The sequence below is a fragment of the Tupaia chinensis genome, unplaced genomic scaffold (assembly GCF_000334495.1).
Source record: "Tupaia chinensis unplaced genomic scaffold, TupChi_1.0 Scaffold000386_1, whole genome shotgun sequence".
NCBI classification, from domain to species: Eukaryota; Metazoa; Chordata; class Mammalia; order Scandentia; family Tupaiidae; genus Tupaia; species Tupaia belangeri.
In genome coordinates, this window is record NW_006159888.1 from 2,161,415 (window position 1) to 2,187,073 (window position 25,659).

The window sequence follows — 25,659 nt, forward strand, 5'->3', positions numbered from 1 at the left end:
GACTGAGCCAACAATAATTTTTTTACTAGACAACTGGAGAAAACCTGACATTTGATGAGCAACAATTTTTGCTCAACCTCTTCATTTTATCTTAAGCTGAGTTTTAAAACATGTAGATGAGATGGCAAAAGTTAAATGTTGAATCTAGGTAGTGGGCGTATGGGTGTTAGTTAAGACTTTTTTTCAACTTTTATACACGTTAGAAAGTATTCAGATTAAGAACATGGAATAAAATGCTGGACCACAGTTTTGTTTAAACACGACACCGAGCAGCAGTTTCAGAACATGACTCTGTGCTTGGATGGCCTCAAATGGCTGGCCCTGCAGGAGCGGCCCCTTGCTCCCTGGCCCCCGCACACATCCGCACATGTTTGGGCTGCCTGGCCCGGCCCTCTCCCCATGTCCTCAACCTCTGTGGGCCTCCCTCTGGCTGCAATTGCACCAGCTCACTCCAGCTCACTCCAGCTCACTCCATCTCACTCCATCTCCTGGCACAGCTGCCCTGTCACACTTGAAAATGGTCCACTCTGCCCTCACTCCTCAAGCTTCCTGCCATCAACACTGAGCTCAGGATGACCACGCGGGGCCCAGTGCAATGGGGCATCTTGATTTGTGTTTCTTTCCAAGCAAATGAATCAATCGAACAACCAATCTATGTCTGTCATTGAGGTACATCCAGGAGCCAGTCCCTTCCCTCCTCCACTGTCATCACCCTGGTCGCCTGGATGGTGGGACTTCTCCCTTCCCTCCGGCCCCTCCGTGTGTCCTCTGCACAACAGCCAGATTGGCTCTGTGGAAACTGAGCCATGCCGGGTTATTTCTGTGCTTAAGCCCCACCTGTGGCTCTATAGGTCTCCCGGAGGAAAAGGTAACATCTTAACCATGGCTGCAAGGCTGCCTGTCAGGAACTGGCGCTCCATGGACAGATCCTGCAATGACCTGTTTTCACAAATAGTGTCACCAGAACGCAGACACACACACTCATTTACTATCATCCGTGGCTGCTTGCACACGGCAGTGGCTCATAGCGACTGCCCAGATGTTGCCCTGAAGATAGCAGGTGGCCACACGGAGAGGCCACCAGGCAGCCTGGGCTGTGAGCCACAGGAGTGCTCCACCTTACAATGGGGTCCCCCTGTGGCCCTAGCTGACCTTTGACATAAGCAAAAACTGCCCAGCCAAGCCTTTCTCAAGTGCTTGGCCCACTGATTTCCAGTCTGCAAGCACTATATATGCCACTATGCTTCATGACAGAACTGCACGTGGCCTCATTCTGCTGTAAATCTGTGTATACGCTCACGTGTGTGAGCATGTGTGTGTACAGACACGAGAGAGGACTTTAAAAAGTTCATGTACGATTGGCCCCATAGCTCAAAGGTTAAAGAGAGCCAGATCCCATGTGGTTGACCATAGTTCAAATCCTAGCCCCTGCGGCTTGAGAGCACCCTGGGTGTGTGTGCATCCATACCCCAAATCCCAACAGGATGGGAAATGGAGGAAAAAGGATTGCAATATGATCATGTCCCAGAGGTACTTCTGCTCACACTCTCTGGCAAGTGCATGTGCCCCTCTGGAAAAAAAAAAATGAATACACTCTGAGAAAAATTGAATTAAAGTATGAATTTATTTTGGTGCACAAAATTTTGAAATCTGTGTAGTTTTTTTTTTTCATAATACACATTTCCCATGACTTGTTGAAAACCCTTTTGTATGTATGTAACACCTTATAGAATGAATCCATGTAGGGACAGCAGGTGGCATAATGGTTACATCACTGAACTCCTACATGGCCAACCATGGTTCTAGTCCCAGACCCAGCAGCTTGAAACTTATAGCGGGCATGGGTACAGAGATGCTCAAAATCCTGAGAGGAGAATAGAGGAGAAGGGAGGGAAGCATGGCTATTCCCCCAGGGGGTGGATTCTCACTTTCTGTCTCTCTGGCAAGTGCAGATGCCCTATAGTGAAAATCTCTAATAAAAAAAAAAAAAGAAAGAAAAGAAAAGAAAGAAAGGAAACAAAAAGGAAAGGTAATCAATCCATGTGGATTTTGTTTAAATTTCGTTCATTTGCTTTTCCTTCTTTGCTTGGCTTCTCCCTTCCATGTCTTGCCTCCTGCACATCCTGTAGCAATAACCTAATTTGGATTCCATATATTCTCCAGATGCTGCCCAACTGCCTTCCAGGAGGCTGATGTCTGTCCCCTGGAGGTCTGGGCCTTTCCTTGCTGTGCACAGAGGACCTCCAGGCTGCGCAAGGCTGTCCCCAGCAGCATTCTTCCCCACGCTCAATCCAGCCCCGTGTGAAGCCTTAGACAAAGCCACACCCTGTTGTTTCTCCAGCTCTTCTAGGGCCCAACCAAACCTTGTCAGCTGATGGGCATGCCTCGTGTGTAGATAAGACCACACCCAACGGGCCAGCAGTGGTTAAGGAGCTGGACTCCCACATGGCTGACTGCGGTTTGAGTCCCAGACCTGGTGGCTTACTTTCTAACTCCCTCTCTCTCTGTCTCTCTCTGGTGAGCACATGTGCCCTACAGCAAATTTAAAATAATAATAATAATAATATTAAATAATTATTTTTTTAAAAAAATATTTTTTAAGTCACACTTGAATTCTCCTTTTGGGTTTTGCTTTCAAGAATCACCAGCCATGGGAACCAGCAGTTAGCATAATGGCTATGTCGCTGGACTCCCACGTAGTCAACCGCGGTTCGTGTCCCGGACCCGGTGGCTGAAAACTCACACCTGGCGCATGTGCGTGCGTGCCCAAGATCCCGAGAGGAGAATGGAGGAGAAGGGATTGCGGCGTGACCATCCCCCCTGGGGGGTGATTTCTCGCTTTCTGTCTCTATGTCTCTCTCTGTCTGTCTGGCGAGCGCACACGCCCTATAGCGAAAACCTCTCAAAAAGAAAAAAAAAAAAAAAAGAATCACCAGCCATCAGTGGTCCATCCTGGGCATCCACCTGCCCTTTATTGCCTGACCTCAGGTCCCTCTGCTTTCTGCGTGTCCAGGGGAACTGGCAAAGGCATTCCCCTGTAGCCAGCCCCACCACCACACCCACTCCCCACCCTGCCCAGATGTTGCCCTGAAGATAGCAGGTGGCCACAGATCCCCAGCGGGCCCGGTGTTAACTCTCAGGTCTTGGAACCGTTGGTGTCTCCAGGGCATCCTCAGTCACATGCAACGCCTAGCAGGTGCAGTCACTCCGCGGTCAGGGCTGTACCACTGACGAGCCTGTGGCGCTGGTCACAGCGCATGTGAGAAAGTGATACACGTACATTGAAATAAGCTCTGTCATGCTGAAATACCTGCAGTTCCACTAACCAGAGGTGAGGGCCTGTCGGACACTGTGACTTGTCAACCAAAATCCGATTAGTCTAGCCCGTCCCTCCGGGATTTCCACGGAGCACTAACCGCCTTTGGCAGGCAGGACTCCGGAAGGCTGTGGTGACCCGGCATCGAGACCGTCGCGACGCTGCAGTCCCCGCCGTGGCCAGCAGAGGGCTCCGTGTCTTCCCGAGGACAGAGCCAGGCGTGCCCGGGCGCCCAGCCCTTCCTCCCCGGCAGAGGGAGCCCGGGCTCCGTCCCCGCCAAGTCCCCCCCAGGACTTGTCTCCGAACCCCCGAGGCCCGCCGGAATTATGACAGCAGAGGCGGGCCCTGCCCCGAGGCAGGAGCCTGTGTGGTCGCCCCTGGCAGCGCGCACAGGGGCCGAGGGCCATGCTCCTGGGTGCCTACGTAGGGATGGGAGGGTCCCCAAAGGTCGCACGACCTCCGCCCTGCGGGAAGGTCAGCGTGCCAGGGTGGACAGAGCGTGCGGTAGCGGCCGAGCTCTCCTGAGCCGTGTCGGGCTGGGGGACAGGGCAGACGCCAGGGGCCGCTTGACAGAAGCCAGGACCAGACAGGGGTCTGGAGCGAGCCAGGCTCGACCCACCGTGCGGGGCCCGGAGGCGGGGCTGGGGCGGGGCTGCCGCACCCCCAGGACCCCCTGGGCTGGGACCGCCTCTCACGCAGCGGGGACACACTGTTCTGTCACGACGGTTACAAAACGGGCTACGAAGAAGAAAAACAAGCGATTGTCACACTACTTTTGAAGTAGGATTAGGCTGTTTTGCTTCCTTTGGTGGCACCTTTCGGATTTTCCGAGTTATGTGGGTACCAGCAGGTGGCGTGGTGGATAAGGCGCTGGACACTCCCACATGGTCGACCGCAGTTCGAGTACTGGACCTGGTAGCTTGTTTTCTCACTTTCTCTCTCTCTCTCTCTGTGTGTGTGTGTGTGTGTGTGTCTGGTCAAACTAGAATAAAAGAATGAATAAATTAAATAATTTTTTTAAATCACTAGAAAAACTCTGGAAAGCAGTGGTTGGCACGGGAGGCCCGGCGCGCCTCTTGGTCCTCAGGGCTGCGTCTGAAGGAGGATTTCAGACTCTGCCTGGCGAACTGCAGGGACCCGGCCGCCCAGGAGCAAGCAGGCACGCCCCAGCTCCAGCTGTTCCCGCATAAAAGCCCAAGGGCAGGGCCCACGTGAAGACAGGAGGTAACAGCTAACACAACAGCACCTGCAGGCTCCGCCCCTCGGGTCTCTGCCCGCCCTGGCCGGGTGGTCGTGCCTCTGCACAACCCTTGCGGGACAAGTGCCCTGACCAGGTGGGCCGCCCCTGGGCCGCAGGTCACCTGCACAATAGAGCCAGTTACCCAGCCTCCCGGAGATGAACGACTGCGAGCAGGGAAGACCCTTCAAGCATCTGCATAGAAGGCCTACCAAAGAAACCGGAAGGACACAAGGGGCAGTCTAGGGCTCTTGCTAGGGTAAAAAGATTGTTTAAGACAAAAAACATAGGCCAAATAGGAAAAGATTAATTTTTTAAATTGCGTACACTAAAATTAAGTGCTGCTCTTTCAGCAGATAGCATGGTGGTTAAGCAGCTGGATCCCACACGGATGACTGCGCAGCTCGTGCCCCATACTGGCGACTTGAAAATCACGCCTGGCACCTATGCATGCTTGCCTCAAATCCCAGAGAGTGGAGAAGAAGGGATTGTGGGGTGACCATCCCCCCAGAGGGTGATTTCTTACTTTCCCTGTCTCTGTCTGTCTCTTTCCAGTGAGCACACGCAAAATCTAAAAACAACAACAAAAAGCCTCTGGACCAAGAACAACTCCTCCTTGTTCTAAGTTCTTAAAACCTAGAACCAGGGACCAGCTGACGGCAGACTGGACAGTCACTCGCTGGACTCCCACACGACTAAGTGCGGTTTGAGGACTTCAAAATCACACAAGGCATGTGCGGGCCTGCCCAAGGTGGCCACCCCCCAGGGGGTGATTTCTTACTTTCCCCCTCTCTGTCTCTCTCTCTCTCTCTTTGGCAAGGACATGCACCCTAAGGCAAAAAAAAAAAAAAAAAAAACCTAAGAAAAACCCTAAAACCAGAGGCCCTTGGAATAAATGAAGAGATACCTAATCCTTGCCCACTAGATTAGCAAACTAAAGTCTCTGTCTACACGGAGTCTTAGGAAAGACAGAGGCACTTGCAAACACGGCAGGTGGAGAGGGACACTGCTGCAATGGCTTTGGTGCACGTGGCATGCACGCCGTGATAAAGGTGCCTCACTGTGCTCGGTTTCCAGAGAAATCGCAGCCCGCTTGACCAGGACTCACACGGAGAGGCGAATGCCAGAGCTTGGAGTGTAAGAGCAAAACCCGAGATCAGGGAGCCGTGGGCAACCAGGTAGGGACGGCAGGAGAGGAAGGAATGGCACACAGGTGCTTGGACTCAGAACTCCACACCTCCAGACCCATCCACGTGCGTCAGATCCCATTTATATAAAGCTCAAAAAAACAGGTAAAACTAAGTAGTATTAGGGTAAACCAATGTTTCTCAATCTTTTTCTCAGTATCACCTCCCAAAGGAACATTTCGGATCTTTGTTTTGGGGGCCGGCGCCAGAGTGGACAGGGTGAGCAGTAATGGCCAAGCTCTCCTGGGCCACAGCTGGGACCCGGCCCTGTCAGGCTGGGGAACAGGGCAGAAGCCACTACCACAGATACACCACAGATCTTTTTTTTTTTTCTTTTCTTTTCTTTTTTTGGGAGAAGAATTTTTTGCTATAGGGCGCGTGCGCTCGCCAGACAGACAGAGAGAGACATAGAGACAGAAAGTGAGAAATCACCCCCCAGAGGGGATGGTCATGCCGCAATCCCTTCTCCTCCATTATCCTCTCAGGATCTTGGGCACGCACACACACGTACCTGGCGTGAGTTTTCAGCCACCAGGTCCGGGACGCGAACCGCGGTCAACTACATGGGAGTCCAGCGACATAGCCATTACGCTAACTGCTGGTTCCCAATACACCATAGATCTTTGCCAACCTCCCATGAAACCTTACTACCACAAACAGCCCATAAATCTGTTCACCTGGTATGGCGACTCAGGTGCTCTCACCACAGTGTGTGATACTCCAAAGAACACTACTAAGGATACTATCCCTATTGAAAATGAAAGGGTTGGGGCCAGCAGGTGGCATGGTGGTTAAGGACACTAGACTCCCACATGGCTGACCAGGATTTGAGTCCCAGACCTGGTGGCTTCTCTCTTCTCTTTCTCTCATCAAATAAATAAATAAATAAAATAAAATAATTATTTTTAAAAATAAAGAAATTAAAGGGTTAAAACATATGGAATTGCCTATATTCAATCTCATATGGCCCAACCTAATAAACTGCTTAAATGGCAACTGGGGGGTGGGCATTATTCAGGTTGGCCAGCAGATGGCGGAAGAGCCAGCAAGTGGCGTGGTAGTTAAGGTGCTGGATCCCACACTGCTAACTCTGAGGTCTAAATCCTGAACCCAGCAGCTTTAAAGTCATGCTGAGTACATGTGCATATGTGCCCAAAATCCAGAGAGGAGGCTGAAGGGGAAGGGACAGTAGTGTGGCCATCATTCCAGGGAGGCCAATTTCTCTGTCTCTTTGGCAAGCACATGTGCCCTTCGGCTTAAAAAATAGGCATACAAGGGAGGGAAAATTAAAATTATTTTTAAAAAGAAAAAAGTAAAGAGGATGAATAATACAAACTTTTAAAAAATGGTAACCTCGGGGCCAGCAGGTGGTGTGGTGGTTAAGGATATTGGACTCCCACAGGGCCGGCCAAACACAGTTCTTGTCCCAGACCTGAACAACTTGCTTTCTCACTTTCTCTCTCTCTCTGTCTCTCTCTCTCTCTCTCTCTGTCCCTCTCTGGTCAAATTTAAATAAATACATAGAGTTAAATAAAATAATTCTTAAAAAATAAAAATTTTTAAAAAGATGGCAACCTCTAGTAGGGAGAGACAGGGCAGGATAGAGAGAGGGACTCTGGGATGAAGAAGTTGCTTCCAAAGCACCGGAAATGAGCTCCTTCTCCACCCAGGTGGGATATATTGCTTTATTGTGAAACAAATGCATTTGAGATGCTCTTCTTTGTAAAATAAATACTTCAAGTTTTAAGAAAAACATGAGGCCAGCAGGCAGTTCTGTAGTTAAGATGCTGGACTTCCACATGGCCAACTGTGGTTCAAGTCCTGGACCTGGAGGCTTGAAAATCACGCATGTGCACGCAAGCCCAAAATCCCAGGAGGAGAGTGAAGGAAAAAGGGTTGTGGTGTGGCCATCCATCCTGAGGGGTGATTTCTTTTCTTTCTTCTTCTTCCTTTTTTTTTGAGAGAGAGATTTTTACTAGAGGGTACATGCGCTTGTCAGAGAGACAGAAAGCGAGAAAACATCCCCCAGGGGGAGGAGCCACACTACAGTCCCTTCTCCTTCATTCTGCTCTTGGAATCTGGGCACGCACACACATGTGCCTGGTGTGAATTTGAAGCTGCTGTGTCCAGGACCCAAACCTCAGTCGACTATGTGGGAGTCCAGCCATGTAACCATTATGCCATCTGCTGGTCCCCCTGGAGATGATCTCTCTCTCTCTCTCTCTCTCTCTCTCTCTTTTCTTTTTTTCAGGGACCCCACGTGCCCTATAGAAAAAACCCAAAAAAAAAAAAAAAAAAAATGAAGAAAAGCAGATAAAAGAACACACAGAAGCCAGATGGCACTGACACTCTGAGAGGCTGTTGGGAGAACTCCCTGAGTACGCTGGGCAGCACATACCCATGATCTGGGCTGGCTGAGGCTGGGGTTGGAGTGCAGTGCCAAGACCCTGTTGTGAGTGTCTTCTCTCTCTCACTCACTCATGGAAGGCATAAATGCACTTTAAAAAAGGAAGAAAAATGACCATACAGATGCGTATTGTGGCCCCTTTTGCACGTGGTTGGTCTGTGCTTTTATTCATATCCAGGTACAACGAACATTTGTAGACAATCACCCCAAACCAGCTGTATAGGTGGAAGCAGTCCACTGAACCTCTGTGCCTCTGTTTCTCCCTCTGTCAAAAACGGAGATAAGAAACAGCATCTACCTTGGGTGTCATGAGACTAACTGAATGGATACCTGCGTGGAGTCTAACACAGTGCTTGCTCTACTGACCTGGGCGAGGGCCCTGGGGGGATGACTTCCCTGAGGACTGCACAGACCCCATGCCTGGGAAGTCAGGCCAGGGAAGCCCTGTGATCTGAACCAGCTCAGCCACTGGATTCCCACATGGCCAACCGCGGTTTGAGTCCCATACCCAGTGGCTTCAAACTCAAGCAGGGTGCATGTGCATGCACTCCCAAAATCCTAAGAGAAGAGTGAAGAAGAAGGGATTGCCGTGCAGCCATCTCCCCTGGGGGGTAATTTCTCGCTTTCTGTCTCTCTCTCTTTGTCTCTCCGGTGAGTGCATGTGCCATGTAGCAAAAATCTCCCTTAAAAAAGGTAATAAAATGGGGACCAGCAGGTGGTGTAATGGTTATGTTGCTGGACTCCCACAAGGTCGACTGCGGTTTGAGTCCTGGTCCAGGAGGCTTAAAACTCACGCCGGGAGCATGTGTATGCATACCCAAAATCCCAAGAGGAGAATGTAGGAGAAGGGATTGCAGCATGGCCATCCCCCCGGGGATGATTTCTTGCTTTCTGTCTCTCTGTCTCTCCGGTGAGTGCACGTGCCCTATTGCAAAAATATCTCTTTCTATGAAAAATAATATAATAATAAAATAAAATGTATTAGAGCCACCTAGAAGTCAGGCTACAACCTGTGGCTAGAGATTGCTCTGTTAGTCAAACTCACCTAGAAGTCAGGCTACAACCTGTGGCTAGAGATTGCTCTGTTAGTCAAACTACAGGGATTTTAAGAAACAAACTTGCAAACTTTGGCTCCAGAAATACATTGATTTGTTCATGCATTCAGGCATGCTTCAGCCATCTGGTGTCTCCATGACTGACCCAGAGCCTAGAATGGACCAGAGAAAAGAATAAACTTTACAATCCAAATCTTCATCTTCAAAGGACATGCCTGGCTCGCAGGCCCTAGCCTCTGTGCCTCCAGGCCCCATGAAATGACAAAAGATGTGCCATGTGGGAGTCTAGTGCTGAGGGTGATACAAACACCACCTAGACAAACGGAAAGATACATGTGTTCATCGGTTGGAAGATGCCTCAATATTATTAAGGTGTCAGTTCTTCCCAAATTAGTCTAAAGATGAATGCAGTCCTAATAAAAACTCCAGCAACCTTTTTGTAGAGATTGACAAGTTTTGTATGCGTCTGTGTGTGTTTACGATATCTTTTTTGTTTTTTAATTGTTGAGGGCAAATGCACTAACTAGGAAGTAACAGAGAGTGACAGAAAGAGGGAGGGATGGGGCATGGTCATGACACAGTACTCTTTTTTTTTTTGGAGAGGTTTTTGCTATAGGGAGCGTGCGCTCGCCAGAAAGACAGAGAGAGACATAGAGACAGAAAGCAAGAAATAACCTCCCAGGGGGGATGGCCACGCCGCAACCCCTTCTCCTCCATTCTCTCAGGATCTTGGGCACGCATGCACATGCGCCTGGCGTGAGTTTAAGCCACCGGGTCCGGGACTTGAACCACAGTCGACTACATGGTAGTCCAGCAACATAGCCATTACACTAACTGCTGGCCCCCATGGCACAGTCCTCTTATCTTCCTTTCTCCATCCTGCTGGGATTCTGAGAATGCACATGCACACATGTGTCATGTTTCTTAAGTCGCCAGGATCAAGATTCAAACTGTGGTCAGTTATGTGGGATCTGGCCCCCTTAGTTACCAGAGCCTGGTAGAGATTGCAGCTAAGATTGACAAGTTTATTCTGAAATTTATGTAGAAATGCAAAAAAACTAAAATAGTCAAAATAAGTCCAAGAAAGGACTTATGCTAACTGATTTCAAGACTTATTATAAAACTGCAAAAATCAAGATAGTGTGATATGGATGTAGAGATAGACACACAGATAAATGGAACAAAATAGAGTGCAGAAATAGTCCTAAATATGCACAATGAATTAATTATCAACAGTGGTGCCACAGCAATTTGATAAAAAAAGGATCATCTTTTCAACAAATAACCATATGTCAAATAAATAAATAAATAAACATGTGCCCTTACCTCACTCCATATACAAAAATTAATTTGAAATAAATCATAGATGTAACTGTAAGAGCTAAAAATATATAAGCTTCTGGAGGGAAAATTTAGCAACTGTGGCAGTTTTAAAGAGAGATTCACAAATTCTTCATCATGTGGGGCCAGCAGGTGGCATGGTGGTCAAGGTGCTAGACTTCCACATGGCCAAACACAGTTCAAGTCCTGGACATGGTGGCTTGTTTTCTCACTATCTCTCTTTCTCTCTCTCTCTCTAGTGGTGGATGTGCCCTATAGAAGTTTAAAAATAATAACCAAAAGTAAAATTAAATAAATAATTCTTTAAAAAAGATCATTCTTCAGTATGCCTTCCTTCCCCCTGCGTGTAGGACAGACTTAGTAATTAGTTTATTTCTTTATTTATTTATTTATGAAAATCAAACCAAGGATATTACCATGTACATAATTTTCTTTTTTTTAAAATTATATCTTTTAAGTCTATTTAATTTATTCCATGAGAGAGAGAGAGAAACAGAGAGAGGGAGAGGAAGAAAGAAAAAGAAAGAGAAAGAAAGAAAGAAAGAAAGAAAATAGAAGGTATAGTAAGAAACATTCTAAATTATATAATTTAAACATTTAATAATATTTAAAATTGACTAGATAAATTCAATAATAGGTTAGAGAAAAGATAGAAGAAAATATTGAAGATAGATCAATAGAATTTACCTAATCTGACAATCAAAGAAAAAAAAGGAAAGAAATTAACAGAGCCTCAGAGACTTGTGGGACAATAACAGAGGTATAAATTTGTGTCATTGGAGTTCCAGAAGCAAAACAAAAGTATGGGACAGAAAAAACATTTGAAGAAATAATGGCTGAAATTTCCAAAATCTCATTTTATGCACGGATTCAAGAGAGTCCCAAGCAGGATAAACCTGAAGAAATTCATCCCAAGACACATCATAATCAAACATCTCAGAACTAAAGACAAATTTTAAAAAATGTGGAAGCAGGTAGTGAGAAATAATGCATTAGCTATGAATGAACAATGCAAGTGACAACAGATTTATCATTTTAAGAGATTTTTGCTATAGGGTGCTTGTGCTCACCAGAGAGATAGAAAGCAAGAAATCACCTCCCAGGGAGGATGGCCATGCAGCAAGTTCTTCCATTCTATGCTCAGGATTTGGGGCACTCACGCACACACACCTGGCATGAGTCTCAAGCTGTCAGGTCCAGGACTCGAACCACGGTGGACCATGTGGGAGTCTAGTGATGTTCCCATTATACCATGTGCTCATCCCAAGATAATTCTATTTTAAAAGTGGGTAGGGTTAAAGAACATAATGGGAGTAAGGCTTATACATTTACTTGCAGTAGCAAAATGCCAGTAGCCGTAGTCTCTAATAAGTTGTGCACATGGGGGGAATGTGAGGGGGTGAGAGCAGCTGTAACAGGTAGCACAAGGGAATTTCATGGTGACAAAATATTTTTATATCTTCTATTTTATTTATTCCATGAGAAAGAGAGAGAGAAACAGAGAGAGGGGGAGAGAGAGAGGTAGCCCCAACAGGCCCCCACACTGCAACCCTTCCCCAGTCCCAGCAAGCCTGGACCATGGGTTCACACGCACCCAGTGTGTACAGACAAGAACCCAGGACCTTCCCATGTGGATCCAGCATCACAGAGAATCATTATTGTAGCGCCATCACTACCAGCCACTTCAGTGTCATGACTGTGGTGGTTACACACATGAGATCAAGTTGCATAGAAGAACACACACACACACACAACGATGTATCAAATATCAAAACTGACGAGAGCCGAATGAGGTCTGTTGCCCAGTCGCCAGTCCTGTACACCAGTTTCCTGACGTCGCTACTGGACTGCACTTATACAAGATGTCACCACTGGGGGAAGATGGGTGAAGGGCCAATGGGACTTTGTGTACTAATTTTGCAACATCATGTGCGTCCATAATTATTTTAAAATATAAAATTTTCCAAAAGAAAAAAAAGTTATAAAAATTTTAAAAGACACAAACAGGGGAAAAAACTTTCGAAAACATGCATTTGACAAAAGACTTAGGTTACATGAACAACTCTTAGAACATAAGAAGACACACTCCAGGTGCATGAACGTTCATGCCCAAAATCCAACGGGATGGAGAAATGGAAGACAAGGGATTGCGGTGTGACTGTGCCCCCCGGTCTCTCTCCTCTCTTGTCTCTAGTGAGTGCACATACACTCTGGTAATAAAAAATAATAGTAAAAGAAAAATGTTCCAGTTTTACCAAAAAAGGAAAAATTATTCAAACACAGACACGTCACCAAAAATTATATACAAATGGCAAATAGGCCCATGAAAAAAGATGAAAACTTCAAAGAGATACTCCACGTACCCACTGAACGGCTAAAATTTTAATTCTGGCCATCCCAGGTATTGGCGAGAATGTAGTGAAACTGGAAGTCATATTCCATGCCAGAGGAAATGAAAAACGGTAAAATTACTTGGGAAACCTTACTTTTTAGCAATCTCTGGGACAGTTAAACATACAACTTCTGTGCAATTCCAGGTTTCATTCCTCAGTATGTGCCCAAGAGGAATGAAAACGTGTCCACATAAAGCCTGCTAAGCCAACGTTCTTACCAGCTTTCTCTATAATGGCTGCTTCCGCAATGACTTATCCCAGGCCCCATGACCAAGGAGGGGTAAAGGGTAAGTGTAAACTCTGAAATTCCCTCTCAAGTCCTACTTAAAGCTCAGTTTTATTCCTTTATTCATATGGCATTTGCACTCCCACGAAGAGCTGTGGACGGAACGGGGCTGTGACAGACCCAGGGAGATGGTTCCTGGGTGTGCAGCAGAGATGTCCACCACCTGGGCCTGGAGAGGCCCACCCTGCCGGCCACTCCAGCCACTGTGAGCAGCTGAGTGTTTCCACTCTCGGAGAACAAGGTGGAAGGGGGTCCAGCATCCTGCCCTACCTTCCGGCACCTCCCAGCCCAGCTCACCCTCTCACAGCCCACGGAGCCAGCTAAGACATCACTTCCCTCATCAAGTTCGCAAATAACCGTTACGAGTGCTGATATCCTGAGTGAAGAAAATGCAAAAAGTGCACACTCACACGGCTGGTTCTGGGAGGCTTTTTTTAGTGTGTATTCTTTTATTTTTTTGGAGAGGTTTTTGCTACAGGGCGCATGCACTCGCCAGAAAGACAGAGACAGACAGAGAGACAGAAAGTGAGAAATCACCCCCCAGGGGGATGGCCACGCCACAATCCCTTATCCTCCATTTTCCTCTCGGGATCTTGGGCACGCACGCACACACGCCCGGCGTGAGTTTAAGCCACCGGGTCTGGGACTCGAACCACAGTCAACTACATGGGAGTCCAGCGACATAGCCATTACGCTAACTGCTGGTCCCACTGTGTATTCTTTTTAAACCTCCAACGTATGCAAAGCTGGGGATGGCAGCGCTGGTGCAGGGGTACTGCAACATCCATGATGCTGGGCCCACATGGAAAGTCGGGGGTTCCTGTCTCACACGGAGCATCCATGCACATGCCCATGACCCAGACTGCCCGATGCAGGGGTGGGTCATGGTGTGAAGACCCTATTGGGGTGCCTGTATCTCTCTCCTCCATCTCACATAAAATAAATAAAACAAACAAACTCTTTTTAAAAGTGCAAACCTTCTTTTCTTTTATGCCAGAGAGCAGTTGGAGAGAGAAAGCACCCCTACAGGGCCTGGTCATGCCACAATCCTTTTCCCACCAGTTCTCCATCCTGTTAGAATCCCGGGCACACACACAGGCATGCCTGGTGTGTTTATCAAATGACAGGGCTGGGGGCCCAACCCTGGCTGGCCATTTGGGATCAGGCCTACTCTATACAGTGCCTAATCTCTGAGCTACAGGGCTGGCATCAAAATAAGCAAATCTTTTGACTCATTTTTAAAATTTATCTTAGAGAACTGGCTTGGCTGTTGTTGTTTCCATTAACATTCAATTCAGAATTTATCATATAAAAAAATGGCAGCAGGGGGCTGGCAGGTGGCATGGTGATATCCCTGATGGCTGATCACAGTTCAAGTCTCGGATCTAGTGGCTTGCTTTCTCATTTTCTCTCTCTCTAGTCAAATTAAAAAATAATAATAAATAAAATCAAATAATTACTTTTTTTTTAAAGTGGCAGGAGTAAAAAATGTCCAACAAGAGGGGCTAGTCCCACAGCCTAGTGCTTAAAGCGAGCCAGATCCCACGTGGCTGGTCCTCGAGTGTCTGCAGCTTGAAAAATACACCAGGTGTGTGTGCCCAAACCCTGACGGGATGGGGAAATGAGGAAGGGATTGGGGTGTGACTATACCCCGTTATGGGATGCTTTCTCACTCTTTCTCTGTTTCTCTTTGGTCTGCACACATGCCTTCTGGAAATTAAAAAAGAAAAATGAGGGAAGGAAGGAGGGAGGGAGGGGAGAAAAGCAGGAAGGCAGGAAGCCAGGAAGGAAGGAAGGGAAGAAATGTCCAACAACAATGTAAGAAAATTACTCCCAGCCTCAAATGTAATTTTCAGCCAAATGTTATCAGTATCAGGGCAGAATTAAACCATCTTCATGTGAACGAACTCAAATATTCCTCCTGTGCATTCTTGGGTAAGAATGATTTCCTTTGGCAAAACAAGATGGGAATCCAAGAGAAGAAGCCATGGAATCCAGAACACAGGGTTCCACCAAGACAGGAGCGAAGAGGAGGCCCAAGTGATGGAGACTGGTTCAGGATGGATCCTGCCTGCCAGGATGGGCAGACCTGAGGCCACCAGCAGCAGGGGTGAAGGCACATGCCCAGAAAACTGGAGATGTGGGTGCATTCAGGAAGACATGGAAAAGCATTTCTGTTGGACCACTCGAGGAAGAATGGATGTATAAAAATCTAAACAAATGAGAGAGAGAGAGAGAGGCAGAGACAGAGAAAGAGTTGATTCTCTTGTTAAATAAGTTATTCCAAAAAGGAAACAAGTCATAATACACAGCTTGTTTTAGCAGCAAACAATATTAACATAATTGCAAAGATTAAATTGTGATTGATTTAGCCAAATTGTTACTGTATTAGTCTACTAATTACTAATTACTAGTACTGCATTAGTCTACTAAGGCTGTCATAACAAAAATATCACAGCTCGGGTGGCTTAAAACACAGAAATGTATTCTCTCACAGTTCTGGAGACTAGAAGTCCGAAGGCACTGGCAGAACTGGTTTCTCTGAGGCCTTTCCCCAGGGCTTGCAGACTGCTTTCTCTGTGTCCTCACAAGGTCACTTTTCTCTGTGTGCACTCATCCGTTAGATCATCCTCTTTTTTTCTTTCTTTCTTCCTCATCTTCTTTTTTAAGAATTATTTATTTAGGGACCAACAGATGGCGTAGCGGTTATGTCGCTGGACTTTTACAAGGCTAATCGGTTCAAGTTCCAGACCCCGTGGCTTGAAACTCATGCTGGGTGTGTGTGTGCATACATGCCCAAGATCCCTGGAGGAGAAGGGATTGCGGTGTGGCCATTCCCCCTGGGGGGTGATTTGTCACTTTCCCCCTCACTGTCTCTCTCTCTCTCTCTTGGGAGAGCACACTCACCGTTAAGGCAAAAACCTCTTTAAAAAATATTATTTACTTTTATTTATTATTATTTTAATTTGTTATGGGGCACACATACCCACCAAGTGAGAAAGCAAGCCACCAGGTCCAGGACTTGAACTATGGTCAACAATGTAGGAGTCCAGAGTCTTAACCACTATGCCACCCACTGACCCTCAGGTCTTCCTCTTTTATCAGGACCTCAGTCTTATCCAAATATGGTGGCCTCACATTTATGACATCATTTAATATTAACTACCTCTTCAAAAGCCCTATATCCCCATGCAGCCACATTGGAAGTTAGGACTTCAACATGTTTTGGGGAACACATGTTTTAGGGAGTTGGGGACAGGCAATGTTGCTGTGGGGAGGTAAGTCCTCTAATATTACACTAGATAGCAAGAAGTAACAATATAAGGAACTGGGACCAGCAGTTAGCATAATGGCTATGTCGCTGGACTCCCACGCAGTTGACCGCGGTTCACATCCCAGACTCGGTGGCTTAAAACTCACGCTGGGCACATGTGTGTGCGTGCCCAAGATCCTGAGAGGAGAATGGAGGAGAAGGGATTGTGGCGTGGCCATCCCCCCCAGGGGGTGATTTCTCGCTTTCTGTCTGTCTCTGTCTGGCGAGGGCACGTGCCGTATGGCAAAAACCTCTCCCCCCCAAAAAAAAAACTTCAGGAAGTTGTTCATGGAAAATGCATATTATGAGAAAACTAAGCATGAGATTTGAAATTTCATGCATCAGATTAGGTTTTCGCCCCAGGGCATGTGCACTTGCTGGAGAGAGACAGAGGAAAAGAGAAATCTACCTCTAGGGGGAATGGCCACATCACCATCCGTGGTCCTCCGTTCTCCTCTTGGAATTTTGGGCAAACATGCACCTGTGCCCAGCATAATTTTCAAGCTCCCAGGCCCAGGGCTCAAACAGCAGTCGGCTGTTTGGAAATCCAGTGCCTTAATCACCATGCCACCTGCTGGCCCCACAAACTTCTGAAGTCCCGCCCATAGAGGAGTATATTTTTGAGAAATGTGGAGGGGAATACTGGAAATAGTATAGAGAGTTGAAAAGTATTTAGCTCTAGAGTAAAACAGGTCAGCAACCTGCTAGTTTTCATTTAAGTTTTTAAGCATTATTTGAGTCTTTGATCCTTCATGGCAAACCCTGCAATGGATGTGCTTACCGCCACTCCCTCCTTGCCTGCTCCTCCAAATAGCAACGAGGCTGGGAAATGCCTTCAACTTAAGGGCAGGCTTGACTGGTACCGGAGACTGGCTCTGGAACAGAAGACTTGCCCATCTTTCTGGCAGGGTCCCTCCCACAATGAAGTAGGAAGCCGGGGGTTCACCGCGTGCACGGTGAGTGTATGGCACCCAACGCTGAGGGCCGCCACTTTGGTACAGGCTGGTGCTATGGAAGGCAGGACGGAGAGACAGGAAGAACCTGGGACCTGAACAACACCTCTGGACATCGGAATCATTCAGCCAGAAGACTTCCAGCCCCGGCTCCTGATGTGGAACATCAGATTATTTTTTATTAGGTATGCTGCCTGAGGAGCTCCTCACACCTGCAGCTTAACGCACCCTGAGAGAGCCATACGTGGATAAAACTGCTAAAAATAAAAATGCACTTTTTAAAGTAGAGCACACAGTATTTGATATAGATGTGAATATACACAAATATGTGAAAATATTAATACTCTGGTAGATTTTTAAACATTTCTCTGTATTCATCAGGTGTTCTACATAACAAGTATTACTGTATGATTTAGATGGTTTCACTATCGCATTCTTCCTTTGCTCTGTGGATGGTCAACCTTGTTGTTAAGAGCTTTCGTTTTTTTATTTCGTATTGTGAATCTTGTGTTTCTCTTCTTCCGATGGTTGAGTCTTCTCCCGTCTTAGTCAGTTGTGTTGCTGTGACAGAAATACCTGAGGCTGGGTTATTTATAAAGAAAAGAGGCTTATGTGGCTTGTAAGTCCAGCGGCTGCGAAGTCCAAAAGCAATGGCGCTGACATCTCGTGCTGTCACAACGCGGCTTAAAGGAGTGGAAAGGTCGGCTCTGCAGACGCCACAGCCCGAGTCTCTCACCCTCAACCATGGTCAGCCTCGCCTGTTCGACATTGCTGTTGACAGCGAGCCCTTGGGCCCCGTCGTCTTCAAGCTGTTTGCAGACAAAGTTCCAAAGACAACAGAAAACTTCCGTGCTTTGAGCACTGGAGAGAAAGGATTTGGTTATAAGGGTTTCTGCTTTCACAGAATTATTCCAGGGTGGCGACTTCACACGCCATAATGGTACTGGTGGCCACTCCATCTGTGGTGAGAAATTCGATGATGAAAACTTCATCCTGAAACATACAGGTCCTGGCAACTTGTCTATGGCAAATGCTGGACCCAGCACAAACAGTTCTCAGGTTTTCATCTGCACTCCAAGACTGAGTGGTTGGATGGCAAGCATGTGGTCTTTGGCAAGGTGAAAGAGGGCATGAATATTGTGGAAGTCATGAAGCGCTTTGGGTCCAAGAATGGCAAGACCAGCAAGAAGACCACCATTGCTGACTGTGGACAACTCTGATGAATTTGACTTGTTCTCTCTTAACCAGACCATTCCCTCTGTGGCTCAGGAGAGCACCCTCCACCCCATCTGCTTGCTGTGTCCTGTAACCCGTGCTCCCGCTGCAGTTCTTTGGGTTCCATCTTTTCCTTATTCCCTTCCAAATCTAGCTGAATTGAAAAGTGAAGTTTATGATTATGAAATAAAAACCAAGTAACAACAACAAAAAAAGGAGTGGAAAGGTCAGGGGTCAGGGGCACATGCAACCAACTGTGTTCCTAACAGCCTACCCCCAGAAAAACAGCTCGTTCCCACAAGAACTTCCTCTCTGGAGATGGCATTAATCTATTTATGAGGACGGTGCCCCAAGATATGAACACGGCCCACCAGGACACACACACCCCCACCCCTCGTAAAGGTCCCGCCACTCCTCAACAGCATTACACTAGGGATGAAGCGTCTGGCACAGGAACCTCTGGGGTACACCTTTTGCCTCTTTGGTTGTGTCTCGGGTTTCAACAGCTCAGATATTAGCAGGTTAGTCTGACACCAGCTGCTCTGCCATTTCTGTAATATGGTCTAAATGCTATTTAAAATAAAACAAAATCCAACTTGCTTTTATCTGTGGAAATCTATGGAGTTCTACGTTTGTGTGCCTTATAAACAGTGTATCACCAGAAAACCCCCATTCGGTGCCGGCACTTAGTGTAGAGCTCTCAGGGCATCCCTGCGCCCCAGGACCTCCTGGTTGTCTCCTGGCCGGCTCCCCCTCTCCCCACCTCTCAGCCCATGTGGACAGCTCCCACTCCACCTAGGCTTCAACTTCAGCATCCTCTCCTTGCAGCAGCTCTTCCTCCAGCTTGGTTACCCTGTGAGCTCTCACAGCCACCCGGGCCCTGCCCTGTCCTCTCAGCACACAGCAGGGCCTGTGACTTCATAGCCATCGCCAGAACAGTGCGTGCTACTCCTGCTGAGGACCTTAGTGACAAGGTTAGGGAAGGTGTCCTGGAACGGCTGGTGCTTCCAAGGGAATCCCAGGGGTGGGGAAACCCCAAGGAACCCTGCACACCACCCAGAAATCCAAGCCCCAGTCCTAGACTTCTGGGAAGCCCCTCCTCTCCCTCCATCAGGGTTGGTGACATCTGCCAGGTGAAAGGTTGAACTTCACACTCCATCAATCCACCTTTCCTAAACACAAAAGCTGAATGACTGAACACAGTTGTAAGAAGAGAGAAAAAAGTTTATTGTGTTGAGATCTTGTTTTCATTACAGTACCAGGAAATTCTTTCTCGGTTCCCTCCAACACAGAGATGCTGCTGACCTTTACAACCCCGATGCTGATCCTGAGCAAGGGGCATCAGCACCTGAACACTATGTTGCATTTAATGGGTAGGAGTACAGTAAAATAGGGTATCTAGAAAGGTTTCTTAAGCACATCATTTTTTTTAAAACCTCTATTTTCCCACGTTTATCTTGTTACTTCCATGGGTGACTATTTAGAAAACATGGTACCTGACCATCTTCTGTTCCCAAATTGTCAACCTTAGGTTAATGTATTTAGCTTTTCGGGAGGAAGTGTCTTTTTCTCTGGAAATATAAATGGTGAGAAGTAAGGCAATGCATGACATATGGGTGGGGGAGGCCCGAGTGCCACCCCCGACTTCCGTCCCACAGGCCTCTGCAGTGTGGGCTGACTGGGAGCCTGCAGAGGGCCTCCCACGCAAACTCATTACCGGTGCATTTAACTGCATGGACAGCTTCCAAGCAACAGGTAGCCACTCAGCTGATTCTGTGGGTTTTGTTTTGTTTATAAACAATCAACACTCGATGACACCCTGGGGGGAATGAGACGCTTAATTCGATCTACTGACTTGCTGCTACAACTGTTAACCACGTCATTTCTGCATTAATTAGAGAAACCAAAGACCAAAGAATGAATGAGATTTGTATCCTCCAGACACCAATAACCACCAGAGTTAATGATGTTTAATTTGCTCAAATAAAATCAGGTAATTGCCAAAGTTCTGATTAGGATCTTTTTCTATGTCAAGGCAGAGAAACTATGAATTTAAATTTAAAAATGTTACCCCACCAAACTAGACACATGACAAGCTATATTAAGGTGATTGACTCAGATAAACCGACAAAAATGTTCGCATAAAATCAAGTAGCTTAAAAACGATTAAATGACACAATGGAATATATTAAAAACGTTGCACATAATACACCGTTTATTATTCACTCTTCATTTTTGTTACCAAGAGAAAGTTTCCATCAGGTGGCCTTGCCAGTACATTTCCATGAATTTGGACAGCACAGCACTGAGGCTGCCCACATGGGGAGGTTCCTCGTTTGTGCCCGGACTTCCTGAGTACACTGGGCATGCACGTGCCCATGACCCAGGGCTGGTTGGTGCCAGAGGTGGATGGTAGTGTCAAGACCCTGTTGGGGGTGTTGTCTCTTTCACTCATGGAAAAGGTAAGTAAATAAACTCAACAAAAGCAATTAGAATTTCCCTGTAACTCACCCCACCCCCCACCCCTTGCCCTCATTAAACCCTTGAGGGGATGTATTTCTTTTAAAGAGACAGCAAGCATGGCAATTTTGGAAAGTGATTATTTTCAAGTATCTGAATGCACTCGTGGAGAGAGGTGGAGGACCGAGATGGCACAGCGGCAAAATGTCACAGAGAGGCAAAGTCACTTGAGACTCCTTGTCCTGAGAGTGGTATCTGACCTGTTCCCAACTGCGTCAGGGAAGTGTAACTTCTGGCTAAAGGAAGCTGGATTTCCTTCTTCCCTATCGACTGGACCAGTTTCCTCCCCACACCGCATTACCATCCCTAGCCCTCAGCCCTTCATTTAGGAACTTGGTCCCCACCACTAGATGAAAGTTGTTCATTCAGGCAGGGCTTGATGAGGTCCTGAACATGAGGACTAAGGACAGGAGAGTAAACTAAGCTCCCACTATGGAAAACATTTCTTAACACAGAGAACACATGTGATCTGCGCTCTCCGAGGTCTAAGTTCACACCCTGCATGGGCCTCCTGTGATGCTCGTGCACCCAACAGAAACATGAGGTCTGTGTGGTTGAATTCGAAACGCGACGTCTTGACAAACTCACTTCATCACCTATGGGAAAGCAGCATGCCCCCACCCTCCTCCACTTTTAGAGGCCCTGCCCATGAGTGCCCCATGGCCCAGCAGAAAGTAGCAGGGCCGGGCTGTCGCTGTCACTGTGCACACTGCATCCGAGCAGGCTCACACGACTGCAGGCATGCCACTGTGACACGTCACGTTATTCCACTACTCAGCCATGAACAGTTCAGCAAGATTTTCCATTACGGTGTGACGAGAATTAAAACCCCTCACTCGCACTAGAGCTTAAGCACAACACAGAGGGCAGATTCCAGAGGCTTGAACATTCGACACAATCAATTCCTGCTTCTCGGAAAGAAAGCTCACTTCTCTTTTTGATCACGGTACACACTTTCTTGTAACAGAGATGACAAAGCTGACCAAGACTTCATCTCAGTGGTGACATGATTTCCTAGAGCACTAGGTCAATTCTGAAAGGTGATTATGCCACATGGGGCAAGAACAGAAAGTGGCAGGAGGAGAAAGGGGCCTGGACTATTTCAGAAGCTGGGTCTCACATGATTCAGTCGGCCATTAAGATGGTGGCTCGGTGGTGACAGATAAGGGGCAGTAAGTGACATAGGACACTCAATCTGCACCCTCCTTACACAGAATAAGCGGGGTCTTCAGAAAGTTCATGGAAAGTGCTTATGAGGAAATTATGCATGGATGTAAAAAAAATTTATAAATCATACATTAATCCCATGTCTCCATAAACTTTCTGAAGTCCCTTCAAATGCCTAAGACACTTGGAAGAAATACGCAGAGAAAAGTGGCCAGTTCCACATCCTCCAGGAACCAGCATTTGAAAAGCACAGCCCAGTGACCTGTGCATCCCGGGCCCCCCTCCCAGACCACACACTCGGAAAATGCACATTTCTGCTCCTGGTCTGGTGGCAGCAGCCTCTCTGAAGGCTTAATAAAATGTGAGGATGACACCAGACTGATTTTCTTAGTGTCACTGCTCCTACTCCTTCAGCTGCTCTGAGCAGGGTAAGGACAGCCTCTGTCAAGGGCACTCAGGGGCCCTCTGCAGTCTCAGATCAATTTATTTATCTAGTTCTCTTTTGAGCTCTCACCTCTCCAATTTTTAATGGAATTATTAAAACAAAGTCAAAAGCTCCTTCAGATGCTGGGAGGCTTCTAAGTAAACTTTTGCATTTAAACACGAGAAAAATAAATAACATGATGCTTTTTAAAAAAACTATACATCAATATATTACCTGGCTTAGAAGGGAGAGAACCTGGCTACCCTGCACAACCTCTCCTTCCATATTAAAAAGCAGGCAAAATATGCAAGAAAAAGCCTGGTTCCTTGGAAACTGGTGCTGCAGAGCCAGCGGCCTGGGCAGAGCCAAGACCCTACTAGTCCCAGTGACAGACCTAGAGACTCCCCAGCCCACCTGGCAGCAATCCTAAACTGCCCCCATGAAGACACGCAGCCACCACCAGAGACCAGCAGGCAGCATGATGGGGCCAACCGACATCAGAGCTGGTGCGGGGCTGGTAGATTCAGCAAGCCAAAGGTGATCCACGGTGTAAAAATAAAGGGAATACAGGACAGCATATGGAAAAGCCCAAGTTCCACAGTCAGAGTCTTTCCTGGTCTTAAGTCCTGCAGAGAAAAGTTCAAGCCAATGTGCCCTCTGTCTACGAAGGTCCCACACAGGAGAGGCCAACGTGCCAATTATCCCGAAGGATCACTAGAGGGGCTTATATGGCTGTATCCAGTGAGAAAATTGATAGAAGACTTTTTAGAAAGTGAGAGGCAAAAGGAAAGACTTTCACAAGTACAAAAATTATTTATAAAACAATTGCCTAAAAAGTTCACCAGGGTTGGGTGTGGGGTGATAATGTTTTCACTTCAGGTCAGCAACGTTTGTACTGATGGTTTATGAAGGACAAAGGCCATTGCTGGTCTTCCTCTATTCCCTCAACAACCCAGAGGCCCCCACTCCTGGTTTCTCCCTGCTCTCACCCACCCCATCCCCATCCTGTCCCAAATTAATTAGCTCAGCGGCTGCACCGTGCCAGCTCTGAAGACACGTGACTGCTGGTTGGGTTTGATTACACGATGAACCTAACGGCCGGGAAGAGAACGCAAGGCAGGCATGAGGAGCACATCGGCATGGCCCTTGGGCAGGTGGACCTTGGACAAAGCTTTGCCAGCTTGACCCACTGCAGGGTGGGCATCTGCAGGGCAGCACAGGCTGCAGGTAAACTGAGGTAAGGAAGACCGCAGCAGCTCCGGCAGGCCTGCCTCCCGTGACGGTGCAGCATGTGTGTGCTCTTAGGTGTGGGCACAAGGGATTCGGCATCTTCCAGTTGCAGCTGCCACCCCCTGCTCGGCAGAAGGCTCTTTACAGAGTCCCAGAGGTCTGCTACCGCCATTGTCTTGGGCCTAGAACCAGCGGTGCCACACCCCAGAGAGCTCCAGCGCCCACAGGTGTGCAGAAGTCGCAGCAGGTGCTCAGGTCAAGAGACGCCAGGCCTGCCCAGCCATCAGCAGTTTATAGACAGATCAGAAAAACTAGAGCTTAGTACAAAACTGTTCTCCAAATGGGGCATCTCCTATCCTCTCAGCGATCATAACTCTTCCCGTTTCTGAGGTCCTACAGAAAGGAGAACAACAGAAAATAAGCATGTTATTCTCAAGAAACAAAAGTTCAGAGGGCCCTCACCCATTTTATCCCTCTTTTTAATTTTTCAGAGCTTTTGGGTTGGTGTTTTTGTATTGTATTTTGAAAATGGAAACAGAATAAAGGAGATGTCTTTATTTAAAAAAAACATAAAAACTTGGGACCAGCAGATGGCATAATGGTTATGTCGCTGGACTCCCACTCGACTGTAGTTTGAGTCTTGGACCAAGTGGCTTAAACTCATAGGGAGTGAGGGGTAGCAGCAGGTGTCATGGTGGTTAAGGGCGCTGGACTCCCATACGGCCAGCTGATACATCATGAATTTTCTGACAGCCCAATATCAATTGATGGGCTGATCAGGTATGGAAACCCTAAACAGTGTATGTCTTTGCTTGATTCATGCATGCTTTGTTCTTGGCATATAAAACCTGAGCCTATGGGGGCCAGCAGATGGCATGGTGGTTACGTGGCTGGACTCCCACTTGGTCGACCGTGGTTCGAGTCTCGGACCCGGTGGCTTAAACTCACACCATGCATGTGTGCATGCGTGCCCAAGATCCCGAGAGGAGAATGGAGGAGAAGGGATTGCGGTATAGCCACCCCCCCGGGGGTAATTTCTCGCTTTCTATCTCTCTGTCTCTCTCTGTCTTTCTGGTACACGCATGTGCCCTATAGCAAAAACCTCTCCAAAAAAAAAAAAAAATCTCATGCTGATCACATGTATCCTGAGAGGAGAATGGAGGAAAAGGGATTGTGGCATGGCTATTCCCCTGGGGGGGTGGTTTCTGTCTCTCTGGTGAGCCCACATGCCCGACAGCAAAAATCTCTCTAAAATAAATAAATAAATAAATAAATAAATAATATAAAAACTACTTTCAAACCCTACTCCAAATGAACTGTGTTCATCAGTGCATTATTGATTTAGATTAAAACACATTTTAGTCAGGAACCGTTTTTACTTAATAACATATAAACATTTTCCTATGTATCAGTGTAGCTCATTTTAGATGTTTAAACTGTTTTTAATGCTTTTAACATGTAAATAATAATAATTTTCATGTATACTACTTTTTTCTTGTGTTAATAATTTTCATGTATACTACTTTTTTCTTGTGTTTAATTATTTCTTCAAGATAAATTCTCAAAAGAAGACTCATCGAGGGCATACACACAGTAAAAACTCTTGGTGACAGAC

The 25,659-nt window shown here is 47.0% G+C and overlaps 1 protein-coding gene and 1 pseudogene across 2 annotated transcripts in view; one reads left to right on the plus strand and one right to left on the minus strand.

Annotated features, from left to right (window-relative positions):
• Positions 1-17,785: 17,785 nt before the first annotated feature.
• Positions 17,786-18,900, plus strand: LOC102498506 (peptidyl-prolyl cis-trans isomerase A-like; annotated as a pseudogene).
• A 1,009-nt stretch (positions 18,901-19,909) lies between these two features.
• The window catches only part of UGGT1 (UDP-glucose glycoprotein glucosyltransferase 1), a 140,015-nt gene continuing 134,265 nt past the window's right edge, over positions 19,910-25,659 (minus strand). For both annotated transcript variants that reach the window (XM_006153676.3, XM_006153675.3), the window contains one exon: positions 19,910-24,437. In XM_006153676.3, the coding sequence (XP_006153738.1) occupies positions 24,412-24,437 (26 nt within the window). In that variant the 3' untranslated portion in view covers positions 19,910-24,411. The remainder of the gene's footprint in view (positions 24,438-25,659) is intronic.